The sequence below is a fragment of the Phyllostomus hastatus genome, unplaced genomic scaffold, assembly GCF_019186645.2.
Source record: "Phyllostomus hastatus isolate PE091 unplaced genomic scaffold, TTU_PhHast_1.1 phas_contig_34, whole genome shotgun sequence".
NCBI classification, from domain to species: Eukaryota; Metazoa; Chordata; class Mammalia; order Chiroptera; family Phyllostomidae; genus Phyllostomus; species Phyllostomus hastatus.
Genome location: NW_025333857.1, coordinates 32,890,758 through 32,911,018, shown reverse-complemented (window position 1 = coordinate 32,911,018; position 20,261 = coordinate 32,890,758). Strand labels below are relative to the sequence as shown.

At 36.5% G+C, this 20,261-nt stretch overlaps 1 protein-coding gene across 1 annotated transcript in view; it reads left to right on the top strand.

Moving 5' to 3' along the window:
- ALDH1A1 (aldehyde dehydrogenase 1 family member A1) overlaps positions 1 to 20,261 on the top strand; it is a 54,169-nt gene that overhangs the window by 17,938 nt on the left and 15,970 nt on the right. Inside the window, exons 3-9 of the mRNA XM_045840867.1 lie at positions 4,799 to 4,939; positions 7,496 to 7,625; positions 9,460 to 9,521; positions 10,896 to 11,024; positions 13,050 to 13,163; positions 17,506 to 17,608; positions 18,181 to 18,365. Coding sequence (XP_045696823.1) covers positions 4,799 to 4,939; positions 7,496 to 7,625; positions 9,460 to 9,521; positions 10,896 to 11,024; positions 13,050 to 13,163; positions 17,506 to 17,608; positions 18,181 to 18,365 — 864 coding nt within the window. The remainder of the gene's footprint in view (positions 1 to 4,798; positions 4,940 to 7,495; positions 7,626 to 9,459; positions 9,522 to 10,895; positions 11,025 to 13,049; positions 13,164 to 17,505; positions 17,609 to 18,180; positions 18,366 to 20,261) is intronic.

Below are 20,261 nucleotides of genomic sequence, written 5' to 3'. Positions count from 1 at the left end.
TCATTCACATCCAGCAAAGCTGCAAATTAGGTCATAATACTAATCACGTTGGCTGATACTTGACACTCCAGTTAAATTGCTTATGATATAAAATGCTCCTGGTTGACAACTGTTGGACATGTAGCACTCTCGTCATCATATTCTTTTTTGAAATGATCAACTAGCATTTGTTTTTAAGTAATTATTGCTGTTTTCACAAGTTTGGTGACAAAAAAGTAGTAACTTTTAACATTGTTTTGTGAAAGGTAGAAATCTACCTAATTACATAGAGTAAACCTAATGTTCTGGAACTGATTCTTTAGATAATGAGCCAAGAGGTGTTAAGGACTTAATTGATGAGTGGACTAAAACTAACAATGAGCTATATACTGCCTTTCAATGATATTATACAGAAAGGAGGAGTGGCAAGGACAAATGAAGGTCACAAAGCAAAGCACAGATGTAGGTGGGAACTGTTTTCTTTTCACTTCGGGGGTTCTTTGAGGCTATATTGACTAATCCTAAAAACTGCTTTTAATACTAAAGCATGACGTACCAAATAATTGCTGGAGATAAAAGTAAAAGTTCCTTAAAATAAGTGCTATGACTGGTGTAAAAGTGAATGAGATCTAATAACTCTTCTCTCCAAATCTGAATGGATTTAGTATGGAAATGCATAGTCTAGGAGTGATGGAAGAGTTTAGTTCTTCTGTAACTATGCTTACAAGGCATTTGATAATTTATCATCATTTGTGTTATCTTTGCACATTCAGCTTTGGTCCCTTTTTAAAAAAGAACATTTTAACCCCTAAGCAGAAAAATGTGTTATTGACCGTAGCAAATCTGATTTAATGAACCAGGTTGTGCTCTGGTTAATTCAAAAATTATGACCTTGGAATATGTTTGCCATAGAATAAAAATTGAAGAAATGCTAGTCCTAGAATTAAAAAAAGAAGACCTTTATAACTAATAGTTTTGATTAATGTAAAAGTTTTGTTATATAATTAAATCAATTAAAATGATTTATCATTTAAACTTAATATAAGCAAATTATTATAATAAGGAGCATTTTATAGAAATTCTTACATTTTATATATAAACTCATATATAAATTCTTATTATATATAAGAATTCTTATGTATATAAATCCTTATATATACATATTATTATATTTTTATATATAATCATATATGTTTAAAATTCTTGATTTTATAAGGAGAATCCTTATAAGAATCAATGTAACATGATGAATTTATAAAATAGGTAACAAATTATTAAATATTTATTAAATATCAATTGTAGGCATGAAACAAAGGAAATGTTATAGCTTATAATACAGATAATATATATTTGTTGCAAAAGAGATCACTATCAGCACAGTTTTGCAAAGCTATAAAACTGGATTTTTGAGTGAGGATCAAATTTTAGTTGATGTGTTCATGCTGTGTTTCATGCCTGGCCAAACAAGGGTAATGGTGCTTAACTACAGCAATGATTATAAGCTTATAGAGGGTTTAGTTTAGTGTCTGGAGCTCAGTGGGCTCTTAACTAGTAGCTATTATCAAGCTGGATTAGTCTGGTAAGGATTTAGGTAGATTGTGGTATTTCAGCTGGCTCTTAAAGAATATATAGGACTTTGAAAGTAAAAGGGATGTGCTGATAGAATGTTCTAGGCCAGGAGAATTACAAAAGCAAAGGTGAGGAGTTGTGCCAGCTACAGCAGAAAAAATGTGAACACAGGTTTGACTAGGTGAGGCGGGACTCAAAATGTTGGACCTTGAACATCAGAAAGAGGAGTTTGACCTTAGGACTGTACACAAGAGAGGGTCAGTTGCAAATATGTGAAAGTGAAAGTAGTAAAATAAAAAATATTTGCAGAAGGTTAGCCTGGTAGAAATAGGCAAGACAGTTTGGGGAGAGAAGAGTATGAATGAAGTTGGGAAGGCTAGCAACAATATGAGATAATAATAGCCTAAAATAATACAGGGCCATGAAAACTGAAAGGATGAGAATATACTAGAACTGCTGAGAGTTATTTTAAGGCTGTTTTGACAGTTACAACTACAATAGCAATTGCTACCATATAATGAAGCCTTAACCTAATGTCTGCCACATAGAAAATATGTTTCAAGTGTTACAGTGTTTAATCTTCAAAACAACTCTATGAGGTAACTTATTCCTGCTTTAAAGATAAGAAAACTGAAGCTTAGAAACATCACATCACAATACATTGCACTTCAGAATATTTTTTTACATTTTACAATATACCAGAGTGCTTATTTTGTTGTATATCTCTCCCATTCTGTTGGAATTTTCATAAGGGCAATTCTTTACATCAGTATTTCATTGTTAGTAGCCTGATGGTAAGAATACTACAGAACATCCAAGGAGGCACACACCAAGGCACATCATAATTACATCAGCCAAGATTAAAGATAAGGAGAAAATCTTAAAAGTAGCAAGAAAAAGGAGACAGTTACCTACAAAGGAGTTTCCATCAGACTGTCAGCTGATTTCTCAAAAGAGACCTTGCAGTCAAGAAGGGACTGGAAAGAAGTATTCAAAGTCATGAAAGGCAAGGACCTACATCCAAGACTGCTCTATCCAGCAAAGCTTTAATTTAGAATGGAAGGGCAGATAAAGTACTTCTCAGATAAGGTCAAGTTAAAGGAGTTCACCATCACCAAGGCTTTATTATATGAAATATTAAAGGGACTTATCTGAGAAAAAATAAATAAAAAATATGAAGAGTAAAATGACAACAAACTCACAGCTATTAACAACCAAACCTAAAAACAACAACAACAACAACAACAACAATAACAACAACAAAACCCCTAAGCAAACAGCTAGAACAGGAACAGAATCACAGAAATGGAGATCACATGGAGGGAGTTGGGGGCGGGGGGGAAGAATGCTACAGAACAGAGAATTTAGCAGATTTTAGTGGGTTGGATGGATAGATGGATGGATGGGTGGTTGGATGACTGAAAGCTTACATAGCTAATATGTGAGGAACCAGAATTCACACCTGGGTTGTCTTATTTCAAAGCTGTACCAAGAAATAGAGTAACCACCATTACTCTATTTCTGTGCCTACAAGATAGAATGTAAGATGTGAGGGAAATAGAAGCATGATTCAAAGGACATGACCAAAAGAACGTCTTTATTTATAGCAGCATTCTCCAGGGATATACTTCCCATGTGTCAGAGTTACCTGTCTTTGAGCAAGTTTTTCCAGAGCCCAGAATGCCTATGAAAAACCATATTAGGCTAAGGGCAATGTTAGAACACTGAGCAGAAGGATCCAGATGAAAGCTGTGTCACACAGACCTGTTTAAACACATCGTAGCATATATTTTATAAGCTATGGTATCCACATAGCATGCTGGCAATTTCAGGTTCTTATGGTTTACTTTTTTATTTTCCAACAGTGCTCTCCAAATATAACTTGGAAAAGGTTAGAATCCATGGCACAAAACAATGTCCAGACATAAGCAATCATTGTGATTATCTGAATGCCCAGAATATGATGGTACATATGTATGTTTCTCAGGAAGGGCAAGTAGCAATGTGTATATTTTATTGTACATGCCCATCATTCTCTCAGGTTAGGCATTGCAGTATACAACTGTATGATGTATTATAGTGAAAGAATGTTTGCTTGTGGTCTATAAATATCATCACTTATTCAGACTAGATTACACTTCTAAAATTTCTCTCGCCCCAGATCCTCCTAGCATGCTGATAAATACTGCAAAAGCATGTATTTGTTTTTATTGTAATTTGCAGGCTTGTAAGTTTAGGGTTTCTTTATTGAATACAGCTGAAGGAAGAGCTCAGAAGGGGTCTGAATCAGAATCTGCAGGGAATGGAGTGGCCGTGGAAAAGTATGTAACTGAGATGAACTAGCAAAGAGGAGGAATGTTAAACCCAGTTCAATAGAGAGTGAGAAGGCATGGAGGCTAGACTGAGTGTGGCATTGCTTGATGACTTGACTTTTACTTGAAGTAATGCAATTTTAAGCAATGCCTTATGAAAGAGAAAAACTTGGCCTCTTTATCTAGCTAGGGATTGAAAAAGATCTTTTTGTACCCAGTTGGGAAATGAGAGGTTCTTACATACAGACCCTTCTCTATGCCAGTTTCACTGTCTGTATAGCTCTGTGCCTTTTTTCCACTTCACAAAAGGAATGAACAATGTGTTTATATGACTTCTTCCTCTATAGCAAAGCCAAGTTCTTATTCACCCTTCAGCAGGTTCTTCATGAGAAGGTGTACAGGTCGTAGAGTCACCAGAGGTTACAGAAGATAGTCGCTCTTTTAGATCTTGGGCTTTCCCTGGAGCTCGGGAAACCAAGTCACCAACGCGTTACAGTGCAGTGGTGAAGAACCAAGTCTCCACTGTCAGATTGGCTCCACGTTCAGCTACTGATCTTAGACAAACCTCCCTTCTCTCTTTGCTTCAGTTTCTTCATCCGTAAAGTGGGGAACATATGTATCTGAAAATTATTGAGTTTATATGTGTGAAGTAATTAGAACCTTACTTGACATATGGCAAGCACTCAAATTATAGCAACTCTTAAAATATAATATTTTTATCCTCAAAAATCAAGCACATACCATGTGTGGGAAAGTCATCTTTCCAAAGAGTAGGCAGCAGGTACAATTCCAGTGTACAGTAACTGCTTTGATACAGTGTGCTAGACTTTGGGCTAATGAAGACACAAGGCCTGTTTATGAGGTGCTTTAGTCTATTTTATGGGGTTATTGCCACTGGATATGTTTAACCTACTAAATGAATTGCTTTTGACTTGCAGGAGGATGTTAACAAAGCAGTGAAGGCTGCACGACAGGCTTTTCAGATTGGCTCTCCATGGCGTACTATGGATGCTTCAGAGAGGGGACGGCTCCTCTACAAGTTGGCTGATCTAATTGAGAGAGATCGTCTGCTGCTGGCAGTAAGTATTAACCAAAGTGGACAGGTAGTGGGATCTCTAGAAAACACTCATTGTTTGGATTGCAAGTCATTTTGATTTCAGTGATCACTACATACTCTCTACAAAGACATCAAAGGGAATTTATCTACCAGCTCTCACACAGAAACATTACCATTGAGTTTATTCTTAGAGGGTAATCTGTGCTCTGGTTCTGCATGATGTTAACTTCTACTCCCAGAATAGATTCTACAGTCTAAACTCTGGCAAACCCCTAGATAAAACAAATTGAACAAATTTCTTTCTTTTACTCTGGAGTTTCTCAGAATGATGAACAAGGAAAAATGCAGTGTGAATATCCGAGAATAATATACTGGATTTCTCTAATTTACTTGACCACTGACCTCTTTGAGTAGGAAATCTCACAGAGTTTTTTAAAGGTGCCCAAAATATTTCTTTAAAATCAATCTTATTTCTCCTTAATCTAGCCCTCTAAGATAGTTAATAAATGGCCACTTTTTCCCTTCCTTAAATGAATATGTTTACAATGCTTTTGACCAAATTATGTTCCCTTTATAGGTGGAAAGGTGAGGGAGCAATAAAGAAAAAATTCATTCATGTGTTTATAAAAATTATGTTTTTATGTATACTGCTTTTTTTGTAACAATCTAGCAGTTAGATGAGTCAGCCCATGAAGTGGATAGGGGAGACTACTTCCTTGTTATTCTCATTTGGGTATTACAACAGTAATAGCTAATTTACAGTGAAACTAATTTAACACAAACGAAGATCAGGTTTCAGACTAAATTTTTATTACCTTTTGAATCTTAAACTAGCAGTAACAAAGAGGCTTACATATTTTTAAAAATCAATGTTAGCAATTACAGTTCCTCAAAAGACCATTTATTATACTCAAAGTGTACAAAACTATGGAATTAGACAATACATACAATAAAACTAAATTGACCAAAATGTTCTGTAGGAAAAAAGAAGAGTTTGCCAAAAGTTGCTTCTCTTCTTTATCTGATCTGTGGATTACACAGTGTTGACTGCCTTTGTCAGCACGAGATCCTAAGGGGAAAAAAGAACAGGCATACAAAAACCATGTTTGATTGAATTTTGAGATACTGTACAGTATAAGGCAGAGACAGAAGATTGTATAACAGATGAGGAACAAGTTTAATAGCTTACTACCTGTATATTCCTGCCTCAGAGAATAGTAGGTTCCAAACAGCTTATTAAAGTTCTGCTTAAGAAAGGGAGGAAAAAAGGAGAGAGGTCATCTTATAATGGCTAGGGCAATAGAAAATGTGGAAGTTCACAGCCTGACCATTCAAATAAAAATTACAATAATAGTGGTGAAGCTGGGAGTCTCATAATTAAAAATTCTTCTGAAGAAACTCATGGATGAAAGATCCATGGATCTCTTAGTTTTGTGTGAATTGACTGGTTCTCTCCAGATAGAATGCAAAAATTAAAAATTATTATTGAGGCATTATCAATAATCACTGACATTGAATTGTCGCCCACATTTGTATTATACAAGAGAGATGTTGTTGGAACCCTGAACTGTCTCAGGAGATTAGGTGTCCCTCTTACTAGCTGTGTGTATGTCAAATTTTGACCACTACCTAGAGAGTCAATGACTTGCAGGACATTCAGATGAAGACAGAAGGAGCACCAGGGTTTAGAAACCAGAATCTTACTAACCTTCCTATCCGGATCTTGCTGGTGACCTTGAGCAAATCAGAGCAAGTCATTTCAATGCCTTTTTCAGTCTCCTTTTTAAGAAGAGGAGGTTAGACAAAATGGATTTGGAAATCTATTTCCAAAATTTTCTAGCACATCATTATTCAAAATATTAACTGTACAGGGTCTGTCCAGAAGGTGGCCAGTCATGTAATATGAAAAATAGAGACATTTATTAAAGAAGATACAAGATACAAGAAACACTATTCATAGGACAATGATGCCTCAGTCCCCTTCAAAGTAGGTATTTAGGACCTCACACAGTTCTCCCAATCGCCATCAGCTGCCCCATTGTGTTTTCCTGAATCTCACTAACAGTCTGAAACTTCTTCCCTTTCAAAGGTGATTTTAGTTTGAGGAAAAGCCAGAAGTTATGGGAGGGGGGGCTGAGTCATCTGGGTGAATTGATGTTTTGCCAAAAAACTTCATGAGACATGATGCATTAGCCAGCACAAGCTGCCAATCATAGGTTGCCCATAGCTGCAGCCTTCTGAGTCATCCAAATAGTTTTTGTGGAGGAATATTCAAGCTTAATGCAAAATCTGTTGGAGGTTCATTGCTCTACTCAAGCAGTCATTTTGAATGTGATGGCCACACAGTACACATGCTCACTCAATAGTGTCTACTGCCCCCACTGACGAGTACAGTGAAGTTGCCATTGTTCACGCATGCGCATTCCAGTCCACTCTCCTTAGCTGCCAGGTTATATCAATGTTGCTCAAACTGTTCTTGTTATATTAACAATGGTTTGACTTTTTCTAGGCAGACCTCATATATATTTAATGTAAAAATTTACAGAGGTCTAGATTTGAGGTTTGATTTCTTTTTCAGACAATGGAGTCAATGAATGGTGGAAAACTATTTGCCAATGCGTATCTGATGGATTTAGGAGGCTGCATAAAGACATTACGCTACTGTGCAGGGTGGGCTGACAAGATCCAGGGTCGCACAATACCTATTGGTGAGTAGCTTTGACAAACAACTGGGGTGAGGGTAACAGTGAGGAGATTACTGTAGAGTTGAGTAATTCCAAACACTCCCTTTTAAAGATGTCAACCAGGTAAACCGAAATTATTGTCTTTTCTTGACTTTGAGACAATGCAGTTCTGAACCTGGAAGTTCGGCTAAGATTCACAACTAGCTTTTGAAATTGTTTTGGCATAACTGTACAGAAGATAACACAATAGATATTTTAGAAAATAGGAAAGTGAGAACATTCTTATTCCTGATTTACTAACTTAAGGCAATTTTCTACAAGCCCAAACTTTTCAAAGCTGGTCTCTGAAATTATTTATGTGGGTTTTATTCTAATAGTGGCATTTATACCTTTTCTAAATTGTAATTATTTAAGCCATTTTGCACGTTCCAGTGTGAGTCAAGTTATAGTCACCTGTGCCTAGTCTAACTCAGTATAGTTACATCAGATTAGTTAAACAAACCAGTTCACAGTGATTGTTTCAAGTAGCTTTAAAACAAAATGGGACTGTGTTTATAGCCCTATTTAAGAATTTGTGTGAATGAATGGTTATTTTGTGTTTTAGTATTTTAGCAGAGTATGCATATAATAGGATGAAAATATTTAAAAAGCATCACTTTGTAACATTATGAGTAGAATTTAATTCATATGAACTTACTGACTATAGGAATATAGCACCCTCCAGGTCTGGCCTCGATGCGCACTTCCAATGTAATTAGAGCATTCACCAGGTTAGAAGTGATAGCCAGGAAGTTAAAAGGGGAGAATGAGACCATGGTAATACCAAGACATGTGGCTATTTTAGAAGCTCTTACTTAACACTTTGACAAAATGGCAGAAGGCATTTGAAGTACCAATAGATTTTGATAAGGAGCCTTCTTGCTATGATAACCAAGAAGTTTTGTGGGAACTAGAATAGAAAACACAAAACACAATGCAACCTTGGGATGACCACATCAAACGTTGAGGCATAGGAATCAATCAAATCCAGACTGAAAAGAAATGCCTTTTACTTCAGGCATCTTCTTCATGGATTAAGAGGGTTTGCTGTTATAATTTGGTAGGCAAACAAAAACAAACAAACAAAAAACATTTTAAAACAAGCCAGTAGGAAAGAGTTATTGCTCATAAGACGATGTTTTTTCTAATTCTGCTGCTTTTCAATATTACCATTGTTTAAATAATATTACTTAAAAAAATTCCACCCTGGCTCAGTGGATTGAGCACTGGCCGGCAAACCAAAAAGTTACAGGTTCGATTCCCAGTCCGAGTACGTGTATGGGTTGCAGCCCAGGTTCCCTAGTTAGGGGTGTGCGAGAGGCAACCAATCGATGTATCTCTCGCACCTGGATGTTTCTCTCCCTCTCTTTCTCCCTCCCTTCCCCTCTCCCTAAAATGTAAATAAATAAAATCTTTTTTAAAAATCCATGATTACTGGTAGATCTTAGAGGTTCCAGAAACAGATTTTTAAGAGTTCTTTTCTTAGTTGAATAACTTTTACTTTCCTTTCTCATGAAAGAAAGGAAACTTTGAGAATAATGATGATTTAGAAAATCGTCCTTCTATATGGTGAAAGATAGAATTAAATATCTTTCAGATCTTTTCCATTTTTTCATTTTGGTTCTGACCTAATTCAGTTTTATGATTTCTCTCATTTCAAATTACTATTTAAAGGCTCAAATTTTTATTTTGTAAATAGTTGGAGATATTTTCTTTTTTTTATTGTTGTCTATACCTTCCTCTAACATCAGCCCCAAACTAATGTTTCATGAATGTCAATCACATTTGTCTATAAAGGATTATGTGTTTTATTTTCCAGATGGAGACTTTTTTACTTACACAAGACATGAGCCTATTGGTGTGTGTGGCCAAATCATTCCTGTAAGTTGGTCTCCTATATAACTTTCAATCTTAAAAAGAAAATGAGCTCTAATTCTATTTCAGTTTGTATTGAAGTTTTTTGCAGCACCAATGGGTGCTTAGATATTTGCTAAATCTGAAGCAAATATAGTAACTGTTGAACTTGTATCTCCCTGTGACTGAGCTCCTTGCATGTGAATTAGATAGTCCGGACACTTATCTATACACTGCATATCTCCAAGTGTGTTTCAATATTACAACATCAAAAAATCTTGACCTTCTACTCAATGGTTTTTTCCAGAATGTTATATTATATACTCTTTTTGAGACTCTTTATTTTTAAAAAGCAGCACTATATACTCACTTCAAATGCAGTGAATTTTTTAAATTAAAATGGAAGAAACTATTGGAGCACTGTGTGGAATATCCTCACTTTAGATAAGTGGCTTTGACACTTCAAATTCCTCTCAGAAAAGGTAGTATTTTGCACAAAATCATGAAGATTTTCTCTTAAGCCCAACAAATAGAAAACTAGCTAAATGATTTCACTTTAACTGACATCTTCAAAAGGCCAAATGAAAAGATGGTAAGATGTCCCAAAGTTTTAGATGAGGAATAATAATGACATCTTCTGTACCAATGAGATTGAAATGTATACATATAAACATTTTGAATGAAATTTCTTATTAGTTCAAAAATTTCAATCAAGTACATAAAAACTGCACAATCCCAAATACAATTAATAGCTAACATTTACTGCCTTCCTATGATGAACTGGTCACTGTATTTGGCCCCCTTTCTCTATGACTCCCTAGGACAACTTTCTGAGGTAGAGAAGACTTGTATCAACCCTTATAGATGATGAACTCGTATAGATAGAGCACACAACATGTCTGATTCACATGGTTTGTCGGCGGTTGAGCTGAGATTTGAACCAAGCTCTTGGCCTTCAGACCCTAGACATCTTTGTCTTTGTCTTAGAAATAAATGCTACTAAATAATATTATTGGGTAAATAGTTACAATAGCTGACCTGCATACAGAGAGGGAGGAATAATCACATTTATAAACATTTACAGATAACTTAGAACGTGTTTATTTTCACTTGATTTTCAAACCATGCAGTGATTTTTTTTCCTGGTAGAAAAAGCTTAATAGCACTTGATAATATGTTGCGGCTTCCTCCTGCCCCTGTTCCGTGTCTGGTTTCTTTGGAACTTCTTAGCATTTATGAGTTGCCTTTTGGCAATGATCTTAACTGGAATACTGCAGATGATTAAACAAAACTACTACAATTATTATTTAACATCTACAGGAAGTATATAATGTGGAAGTTAGATCAGTGAATGTGACTTTCAGCAATACAAAGACTCTAGTGTTACCTATTGTTTTCCAGTGGAATTTCCCGTTGGTTATGTTAATTTGGAAGATAGGGCCTGCCCTTAGCTGTGGAAACACTGTGGTTCTCAAACCGGCAGAGCAAACTCCTCTCACTGCTCTTCATGTGGCATCTTTAATAAAAGAGGTAAGTTTCTGAAATCAAAACATGCACAAAACTCAGGAGTCCTACTTTACAATAGGAAGACCTCACTGGCTGCTACTGTAAACTGCATGACCTGCACCGGTTCCTGTCCAGTGGTTCAGACACACCATCCCGGCCTTGGCTGTTGTCTCTGCTGCTATTTGATCCAAATGAACCTCTGGCCAAATGGGAGAGGAAGCCAGGCTCTAAAGCTGCACGTCAGTCACCTCATGATCACATTTTGGTTTCTTTAACCAAATTCTCATGAATGCCCATTCATGTTAAAATTGATATAACTTTGGTTTATAATTGCCACAAATGGACTGGAGTCTCTGCAAATTTGTTTAAACTAGGCCATCTGAAGTTTGGAGGCCTCTGTGCCAATATGTTTGCTGGTAATATTGGGCCACATTATTTTAAACACATCTACCCATGATGGGATATGTTAGTATTCTCTTTTTTATTGTGGTTTCCTCAAAATGTACCATCTCAGTCATTAGAAACATAAATTTAGGACTACTGAACCCACATTTTAGAAATACTCTTCAGCCCTGACTGGTGTGGCTCAGTGGATTGAGCATGGGCTGCAAACCAAAGGGTTGCTGGTTCAATTCCCAGTCAGGGTACATGCATGGGTTGTGGGGCCAGGTCCCCAGTGGGGGGCATGCAAAAGGCAACCACACATTGCTGTTTCTCTCCCTCTCTTTCTCCTTTCCTTCCTCTCTCTCTAAATAAATAAATAAAATGTTTTTAAAAAATAAAAAATAAAAATACTCTTCACCTCAAATTTTAAAAAGTCAAAATATAGAGCAGATTTACAGTTGCCGGAGAGGAGAGGTTTGAGAAACTGGGTGAAAAAAGTGAAGGGAGTAAGTACAGATTAGTAGTTGCAAAATAGTCGCAGAGATGTAAAGTACAGCACAGGGAATGTATATAGTCAATGACATTGTAAAGTCTGTGTATTGTGCAAGGTGGGTATTTAAAACATCAGGGGGGACATTTTGTAAAGCATATGATTGTCTAAACATTATGCTGTACACCAGAAACTAATACAAAATAATATTGAAAGTAAACTGTAATTGAAAAAATAAAATTTAAAAAAGTGAGTGCAGAGGTTGGGTTAAAGGGAGCAAAGAGGAAAGGGGAATGAAGGCCATCTGTAATAGTGCCAACAATAAAAAAAAAAGAAAAGAAATCAAGGTATTTTTATGCAAATAGCATGCAATTTTAATGTGCCCTTGTCACTTGCCATACTGTTTTCTACCTGATAATTCTTTAACTAGGAATAAAATCAGTCAGTTCAGCATAATCATGAATGCCTGATAGTTCTCATCGATACTTATTAAATAATGGCAATGGAAATTTACAACCTGGGTGGTATGCCCTGAACCATCAACAGCTAGCAACTGAAATGTGGGATCCCTTTAGCTTCTTGTTTTTGCTTTCCTTTTATGTGAGTAATTTATGAAACACTTCTGTACATACGTTCCTTCTGTGTTATATTATGCAATTTGAGACAGCTGTCAGTGGATCCATGCTCTGTGAAAGCCAAACAGATTGACTCTGAAAAGAAATGGCCCCTCAACAACACAACCAACTCTGGAAGTTATTTTAAGTGGGTTAACAAATGATAAAAATAGTAGTAGTAGTAGTAGTAGTACTAATACAACCACTTATGTGAATCTTCATTGGTATAGAAATTTATATGGTTAATGAAGTGGCAGCTTTGATCCCATGTTCTCCTCTTTTTTCATGGGAACAAATTCTCACAACTTTTTTTTTTAAGATTTTATTTATTTATTTTTAGAGAGGGAAGGGAGGGAGGGAGAGAGAGAGAGAGAGAGAGAGAGGAGAGAGAGAGAGAGAGACATCAATGTGCGGTTGCTGGCTGGGGGTTATGGCCTGCAACCCAGGAATGTACCCTGGCTGGGAATCGAACCTGGGACACTTTGGTTCCCAGCCCGCGTTCAATCCACTGAGCTACGCCAGCCAGGGCTGATTCTCACAACTTTTTCTTGCATCTTTTAGGCAGGGTTTCCTCCTGGAGTCGTGAACATCGTCCCTGGTTATGGGCCAACTGCAGGGGCTGCCATTTCATCTCACATGGATGTGGACAAAGTGGCCTTCACTGGATCTACACAGGTAACATCATCTACTTAGGCCGGCAGTTAAGAAGTCTGCATTTCCAGCTGTCAGAAGCATGTTTTATGGAACCATTTTAACATGGACATTTCCTTAAAAACAAAGTTCTTGCTAATGATTTGCTTCTTATTCTAACCTTCAAACGTGTTTATAGAACATAGGCAGATGTAGTTGAGGTGAAATGAAATACCTATTACCAACTTAGAAGCACTGGAGTGAACTGTTTCCTGTGTATTTACTACTTTCCCTGATGAGAAATAGAACCAATGAGACCTTGTTATATATTAGGTACAGTTTATGATAGAAAATATAAGTTAGGCTACAATGATTTGTATGAAATGACTTCAATCATTTCATTGTATGTATAATGATTTGTATTTGTATAATACAAAACTGTAGATTATAAAATTTAAATAGCAGAGCCTCACCCTTAATTCCTTATTTGGGGCTCTCTCTTCTGGCATCATTCTGAAAGACTAGTAGCTCATCTATCCTGGATGTTACTGCCGGCCCAGGCTAACTTTTCTGCCTCTCTGGCTCCACCTGGTTAAGAGCAGGGCCTCGGCCATGGGTACTGCAAAGAGAGGTGGGAGGGAGAGAAGAGGACATCAGCTGGAAGGTGGAGTTTGGGGAAAAGGATTCCCATCGGTTGAGATGATTTTCTATCACAGTCAAAAGAAAGTGGTGAAACCATCCTGTATGAAGAAAAAAAACATTTTGAGTCATTTTTATAAGATTATATGACTGACAGATGTTTAGTACAAAACATAATGCATGCCTCTTACAGGTATACAGTACAGAGGATGAGCTAGAATAACCTCTTCTTAGAAAGCTGCTGGCATGAATGAGAAATGAGGCAGGATGTGATGAGATAGAAAGATGTGTGTGAAGTGCTGTAAGGGAGTGCACAGGAAGGAATAATGGTGTTTAAATGTGGACTAGGACTTGCGCTGAGTTTGAACAGTGGTTACTTTTTTTTAATTTCCTGAAGATCAAGAGACAAGAACATTCTAGATACTGAGGAAAAACTAATTGTACTACTTTATACTCTGATTACACACTCCAATGTAAAGATACATTTTCATAGAGAACTCAAATGGTATAAAATCAAATTTTATTTTTCTCAATCTTTTAAAAATTAGGTGAATATATATTTCTTCTTGTTTATTTTTTAAATAGGTATAGAGTAGAAAAGGTTTGCATTATGCAAACCCATAACTGAGGTAAGGGAAAGCCAAAACCACATTCAGGATTCTGTGGGTAAAACAACTGGGAAATGGTCAAGACATGGCAAGAAATTAAAAAATGGTGAGGTCATAAGTTGAGATCATAGCAGAGCAGGTAAAGGCCAGAAGGCACAAATCCCTCAGCCTAGCATTCCAGACCCCCCTCAGTAGGAACTCTGTGCACATTTCCAGCTCTGGATCTCACGCCTACTCATTTCTCCAGCTCATCTGGGCCAGGGGCTATACTCCCCTGATCTCACCTCCAGCATCACTGTCAGTCTTGGCTCATCCCTGAGCCCCTAGAGCATTCTGGGGACACTTTGCCTACCAACAAAAAAACCTTGAGAGCAGAAGGTTAGGAAACACCCAGGGTCAAATTCTGACTCTACCCCTCTTAGTAGTATGTCTTCCAAAAGTTAAGTATTCTTGCTAAATTTGACTTTCTTCATTTGTAAAATGGAAATAATTATGTCTGCCTTTTTGAGCAGTACAGAATAAAACTGAATGAGCTAATGAGTAGTAAAACATTTAGTACCGTAACAAGTACTTATTTTATGGCACAGTTTTTAAGTGTGTTCTGTATGCATTTCCATGTCCTTATTCCTTCCCTCATCCCTTCATGTCTCACACTGGCTTTGGAGTTGTGAGGGAAGAGGTAATCACTTCCTAATGATGCCACGTGCCTCTTCATTCCTCCAGGCTTTTGCTTCTAAAAGACCACAATCTACTATAACATGGCTCCCACCACATGTCCCCTTTCTGGCTTTCTCTGCAGTCCCAGAAGCATCCTGAATCTTAAAACTCCCCATCTGTGTTCCTATTGTCCATAACATGTAATTATTATAGTGTATGCGCATTGTTTTCTCATATCCTCTCTTCTTTGTTGACTATCCTCAAAGAGTGTCTTATTCATTGTTATCCCCAGAAACCAGCACAGTAACTACTTCTAAATAAGTATCAAAAAAATTAAGTTGCCTAAGGTGATTTGTAAAGCTACAAAAAATCAATCTTTCTGAATTCTTTTAGCTTCAGGTTTGTTACCTGGCAGGTGGGGAACTTACCAAATGGCATAGAAGAGGCAAACTATGGATTACATTTCTTGTGGTGATTGTAGCAATGAATCTCATTTTAAAAATGCTTCTGGCAAGGCCTGAATTTTAATGTCCCACTGGATTCATTTAAAACAGAATCCATCCCACCTAGTAGAGGATACAATAAGTTAAAATGCTTTCAGGAGCATTTGATACTTCTGCCCCACATGGCCATACCACAGTTCCATGGCACACACTGTTTACCATAATCTTAATAGTTCTTATCTTTTCTTCATTGCAGACTACTTTGGGAAAAATGATGAACCTTTACATTTTTCCCAGTTAAGGGAAGAAAATCATAGGACAAAAATTGATGTTTTCTTGTTTTGACTTTAGCTGTACTTTGGGGAAACTCCACCAATCCCTCATATTTGCCATCTGACCTGGCACTAAGTAAAGATGTAATCTTTCTTTTCACTTCCACCTCTGACCCTTCTTCAGATTAGTTCTTTTGATATCTGTAGCTGTTAGAAAAATGCCTCTGATCTTACTTTTTTGCCCAAGACAAAAATTGTCTACTTCAATAAAGTTTCTTTAGTAAACCTTTCTAAGGAAAAAAAAAGAACACACACACACAAAAAAAGGATGCAGAATTCAAAATGCAAAAGGCAAGGTGTATTATCTGAGAAATAGGAAATTCTTAATTGCCTTAAAAGAAAATTCAGTTGTTTAGGGTTGTCAAAAGAAGTACGATTCAAAATAGGATACAACAGAAATTTCAGGTGGGGTTTTTCCACTGCAAATCTAGTTTTAATTTACTTTTATTAATCTTAGGGTTTGATTTAGTCCCATAAATCTTTAAAGAAGATGACAACATTAGCAATTTAATTAATGTTCGCTCTGTAATATAGTCAGTTCAGTAACCACATAAAATTTAAACACTCATTCAGCAAGCATCTACTTATCTTTGTTCAGTTGGGATAGATACTTTTTATTAAAATCTGATGTGTCGAGAAGGAAATGAGACAAAGAATAAAAGAAGCAAACTAAAATGAATCCTCTTTTTTAAAAAATGCGAAGATCATTTTAGAGCATTAAGACTTTAATAAAAAAGTATAATAGCTATAACACAGGCCAGGTTTCAGAGATGAGAAATAAAAACAAGTACAGAAAATAATCTTGTTGGGAAGAGATCCATGAAAAGAATAAATTAAAACAATGTCTTTCTCTGAAGAGAGGCAACTAGCACTAAAGAAGAACCCAGAACAGTAGGATTCCAACTAACTAAAGTAAGAGCACAGAGTGCAGATCCAATTTCTTTCTTCTAACTCCACTACTCAAAGGTGTAGAAGGAGAGAGAAAAAGGTCTGTCAGTCAATCAACAGTTAAGTGAGCCCACTGTGATAGATCGTGCTGAGAAGAGGTATGCAGAGGTAGAATATTGTCACTGTTCTAAAGGAGGTGACATCTGTTTGGGAATTGATATCTATACAAATAATACAGTGTGAGGGAGACCTTGAAAGAGTCCTCAGGAAGGTCCCATGGGAGGTCAGAGGAAGAATGTGTCATGTCCACCTAGAGTCATCAGAAAAGAATTAAAAAATAAGCTCATACAGGAAGTGGACCCAAAGGAAGGGTAGGATTGGAAGCAGCCCAGGTCGTTGGGCATCTAATGAGGAACAGAGAGAGATGAGATTCAGGGGTGGTGAATATGCCAATTAGTCTGGATAGAGTTTTCTATATTTCAGTAGAAGACAGAAAGTCAAATATATAAGTTACAGTTAGAGGAAGTTAATATCAAATCTATCAGTAGAAACATATTCTGCTTAAAATGAAAAAAGAACCTCCCATCTAGCCATGTACATTAAGATTAGCTTTTGTATTTTTTTTCTCTCTACTTATGAGTAATTTTTTGACTCGCCATGTAGTTATGCTCGAATGAAGGAGCCTTTGACGTATGAAGATGCCAAATCTTGAAAAATGCCTTTTAATGATGGCACACACTTCATATGAATTTAAAATGCTAACTAAGCCTGCATTCATGAGAGCAGATTAAGCCTCCCCTTTTGTATTGCTCCATTTCAGGTTGGCAAATTGATCAAGGAAGCTGCTGGGAAAAGCAATATGAAGAGGGTGACCCTGGAGCTCGGCGGGAAGAGCCCTTGCATTGTGTTTGCTGATGCAGACCGTGAGTAGAAGCCACTTGTTCATGTTTTATCCCTCATCCTTTTTGGTGTCTGGTAATGTCACAGAGTGAACTGGAAATTTACAAAAGGGTTTGCTTCTAATGCCAAGGTGCAAGGCATTACTCAGAGTCCAAAATTACTCTTGAAAATCTCTAAATTGTCCTGAAATTATAACTCTAGATAAGTCTAACAGAGACACTATTTCTTTCTGGTTTCAAATAGGTCACTATTTACCCAGGAGAACTCTAGATGAATTAACTGTTTTACATTTAGGAGCCATAATATCCATTTTTAAATTCTATACCTTTAAATATTAGCATCACATTAAGAATAGTGAGATACTCTCAGACATATTGAACTGAGGCCAACAACCACAATTATTCAGATTCTAACATTTGTTATTATCATTTCAGAGTCAGAAAGTTAATTTGTCACCTGGTTGACAAGGGGTAGAATATATTGAGTTAATATCTGACCACATGACTCATGGTTTTTCTGTATCACCATATCACCTCTAAGAAATATGTATAAAATATATAAAAAGATTTCTTTAACACGAATGTCTTCCTTGCAGTGGACAATGCAGTTGAATTTGCACACCTCGGGTTATTCTACCACCAGGGCCAATGCTGTATAGCTGCATCCCGGCTTTTTGTGGAAGAATCAATTTATGATGAGTTTGTCCGAAGGAGTGTTGAGCGGGCTAAAAAGTATGTTCTTGGGAATCCTCTCACCCCAGGAGTCAATCAAGGCCCTCAGGTGAGTATACAATAAAGGGATAGCATTCTCCAGGGACAAGAGTAAAGTTTCCTTTTTAGGACTACTATTTATTGAATAATATTACTTCCCAGATATGGGTCTTCCTAGGTGACAACACTGTGTTGGTTTGATTAGAAAAATAATTAATCTATCTTCCAACAGTGAAGAAAATGTTCTGTTTTTGTGTTGCCTGAATTTTATGTCTAAAAGTTTAAGAGTCATGTTGAGGATAAAAGATTAAAAAAAAAAAACAAACAGATGATACAAATTTCTTCTTTTTTCCAGTCTGCACGCCTCCTGATTTCTATACACAGTTCTCTGTTCACTTCAAAGTTCTTACACTTCTATTACATATTTCTGCCTAAAATCAATCCTTTGTCTCAGCCTCCATCCCACAAATAGAGGCATCTAACACCTCTCTAAATTCCCTCCATTGTCTTCAGTTACTCTAATGGTGACCCAAATGTCCTAAAAGGTCTTGAGTTCCTGGGTTTGTGTCAAACTTCTCCTTTTAGTTGTTAAAGACCAATTATTCCCCCAGGGTTCCCCTTTTCTTCTGTCTAGTTAGAACCACTATCAGTAATAATGTCTCTCTTTTTAACTCTTTCTCCCTCTTATTCAAAGGTCACTTTTCCTCTTCCTTGCCCCATTCTCTGTTTATTGTCCATTATGGAAGCTCCTGGACCATTGGTTCTAAATTTATTCTTGCCCTTTGAGATCTTGATCTAGAGCAGTGAGGGACAATTTTGCCCCCCACCAAAGGGATAATTGGCATTGTTTGAGACATTTTAGTTGTTACAACTGGGGGTGAGGAGGGTTCTAGTGGCATCTAGTGGGTAGAGGCCAGAGAGGGTACTGAACATCTTACAACACACAGGAGAGCCCCACAACAAAGATTCATCTGGTCCAAAATGTCAATAGGGTCTAGGGTCTACACGTTAAGCTCAGAGGCTTTATTCTTTGGTTAAAGAATATACACTGTTCAACACCATTGATTTTGGGGAAAAAATATTCTTGAGTTATTCACTGAACCAAAACTAAATTTGATTAACCAAAATTCATTGAACATAACTATCAGCTAAACCTTGGGATAAGTGCCTGACAATGCCACAAGAAACAGGAGGTTATGCTACCTGACCTCATGGGGTTTATAGTTGAGATAAGTTAAAAGGCTGTCTTGTAGTTCTCTGCTCATGCAAGATATCCTAGTAGGAAAATCTTAGGGTTAAGCAATGTGAAATATTCAGACATAAAAGCTCAAAAATACTTGAAAAATAAAGTAATAAGTTCTTTAATATTATCCTTTTATACTTTGTATTTATCTTGGAGTCAATGAGTACATAGAAATAGTTGCTGCTTTTGATCATATTTGGTGACTTTTCAGTTGGATGCCAAGACATACCTTAACTTCAATTTTGACTTATCTCCTATTAAAAAAAAATGGGATTCTAAACTTTCAGTTGTAGTTACTGCTCTCTTTAAATATCTATCTATACATTTATCTATGAAAACAAAAGCATTTCTCCTACTTCCTATTTAATATATTGGTTTAAGATGGTAGATAGATAAAAGTTAGATAGATGAAGTTATGGGAAAGGGGGGAAAGAAAGGCTAAGAATAGGGGGAGTGGAAAGGGAAGGCAAGAAAATGGGTGGGAAGAGAATACCTAAGATATTTAACATTAAACATTGTTTGGCAATACTTTCCCCCATTAGGGATCTGTTAGTACATGTTATAATTCTAAGAGAAGGAAATTAAAATAGAATTCAAGAAAATGTTTACTCATAGAATTCTTAAGTAAATAATCGAGTGATCTTACTGCTTAATACAAGACTTTAATTTCTATAAATGAACAGATTTTTATCACAGGTTGCACTGAAAAAGAATAAGTAGATA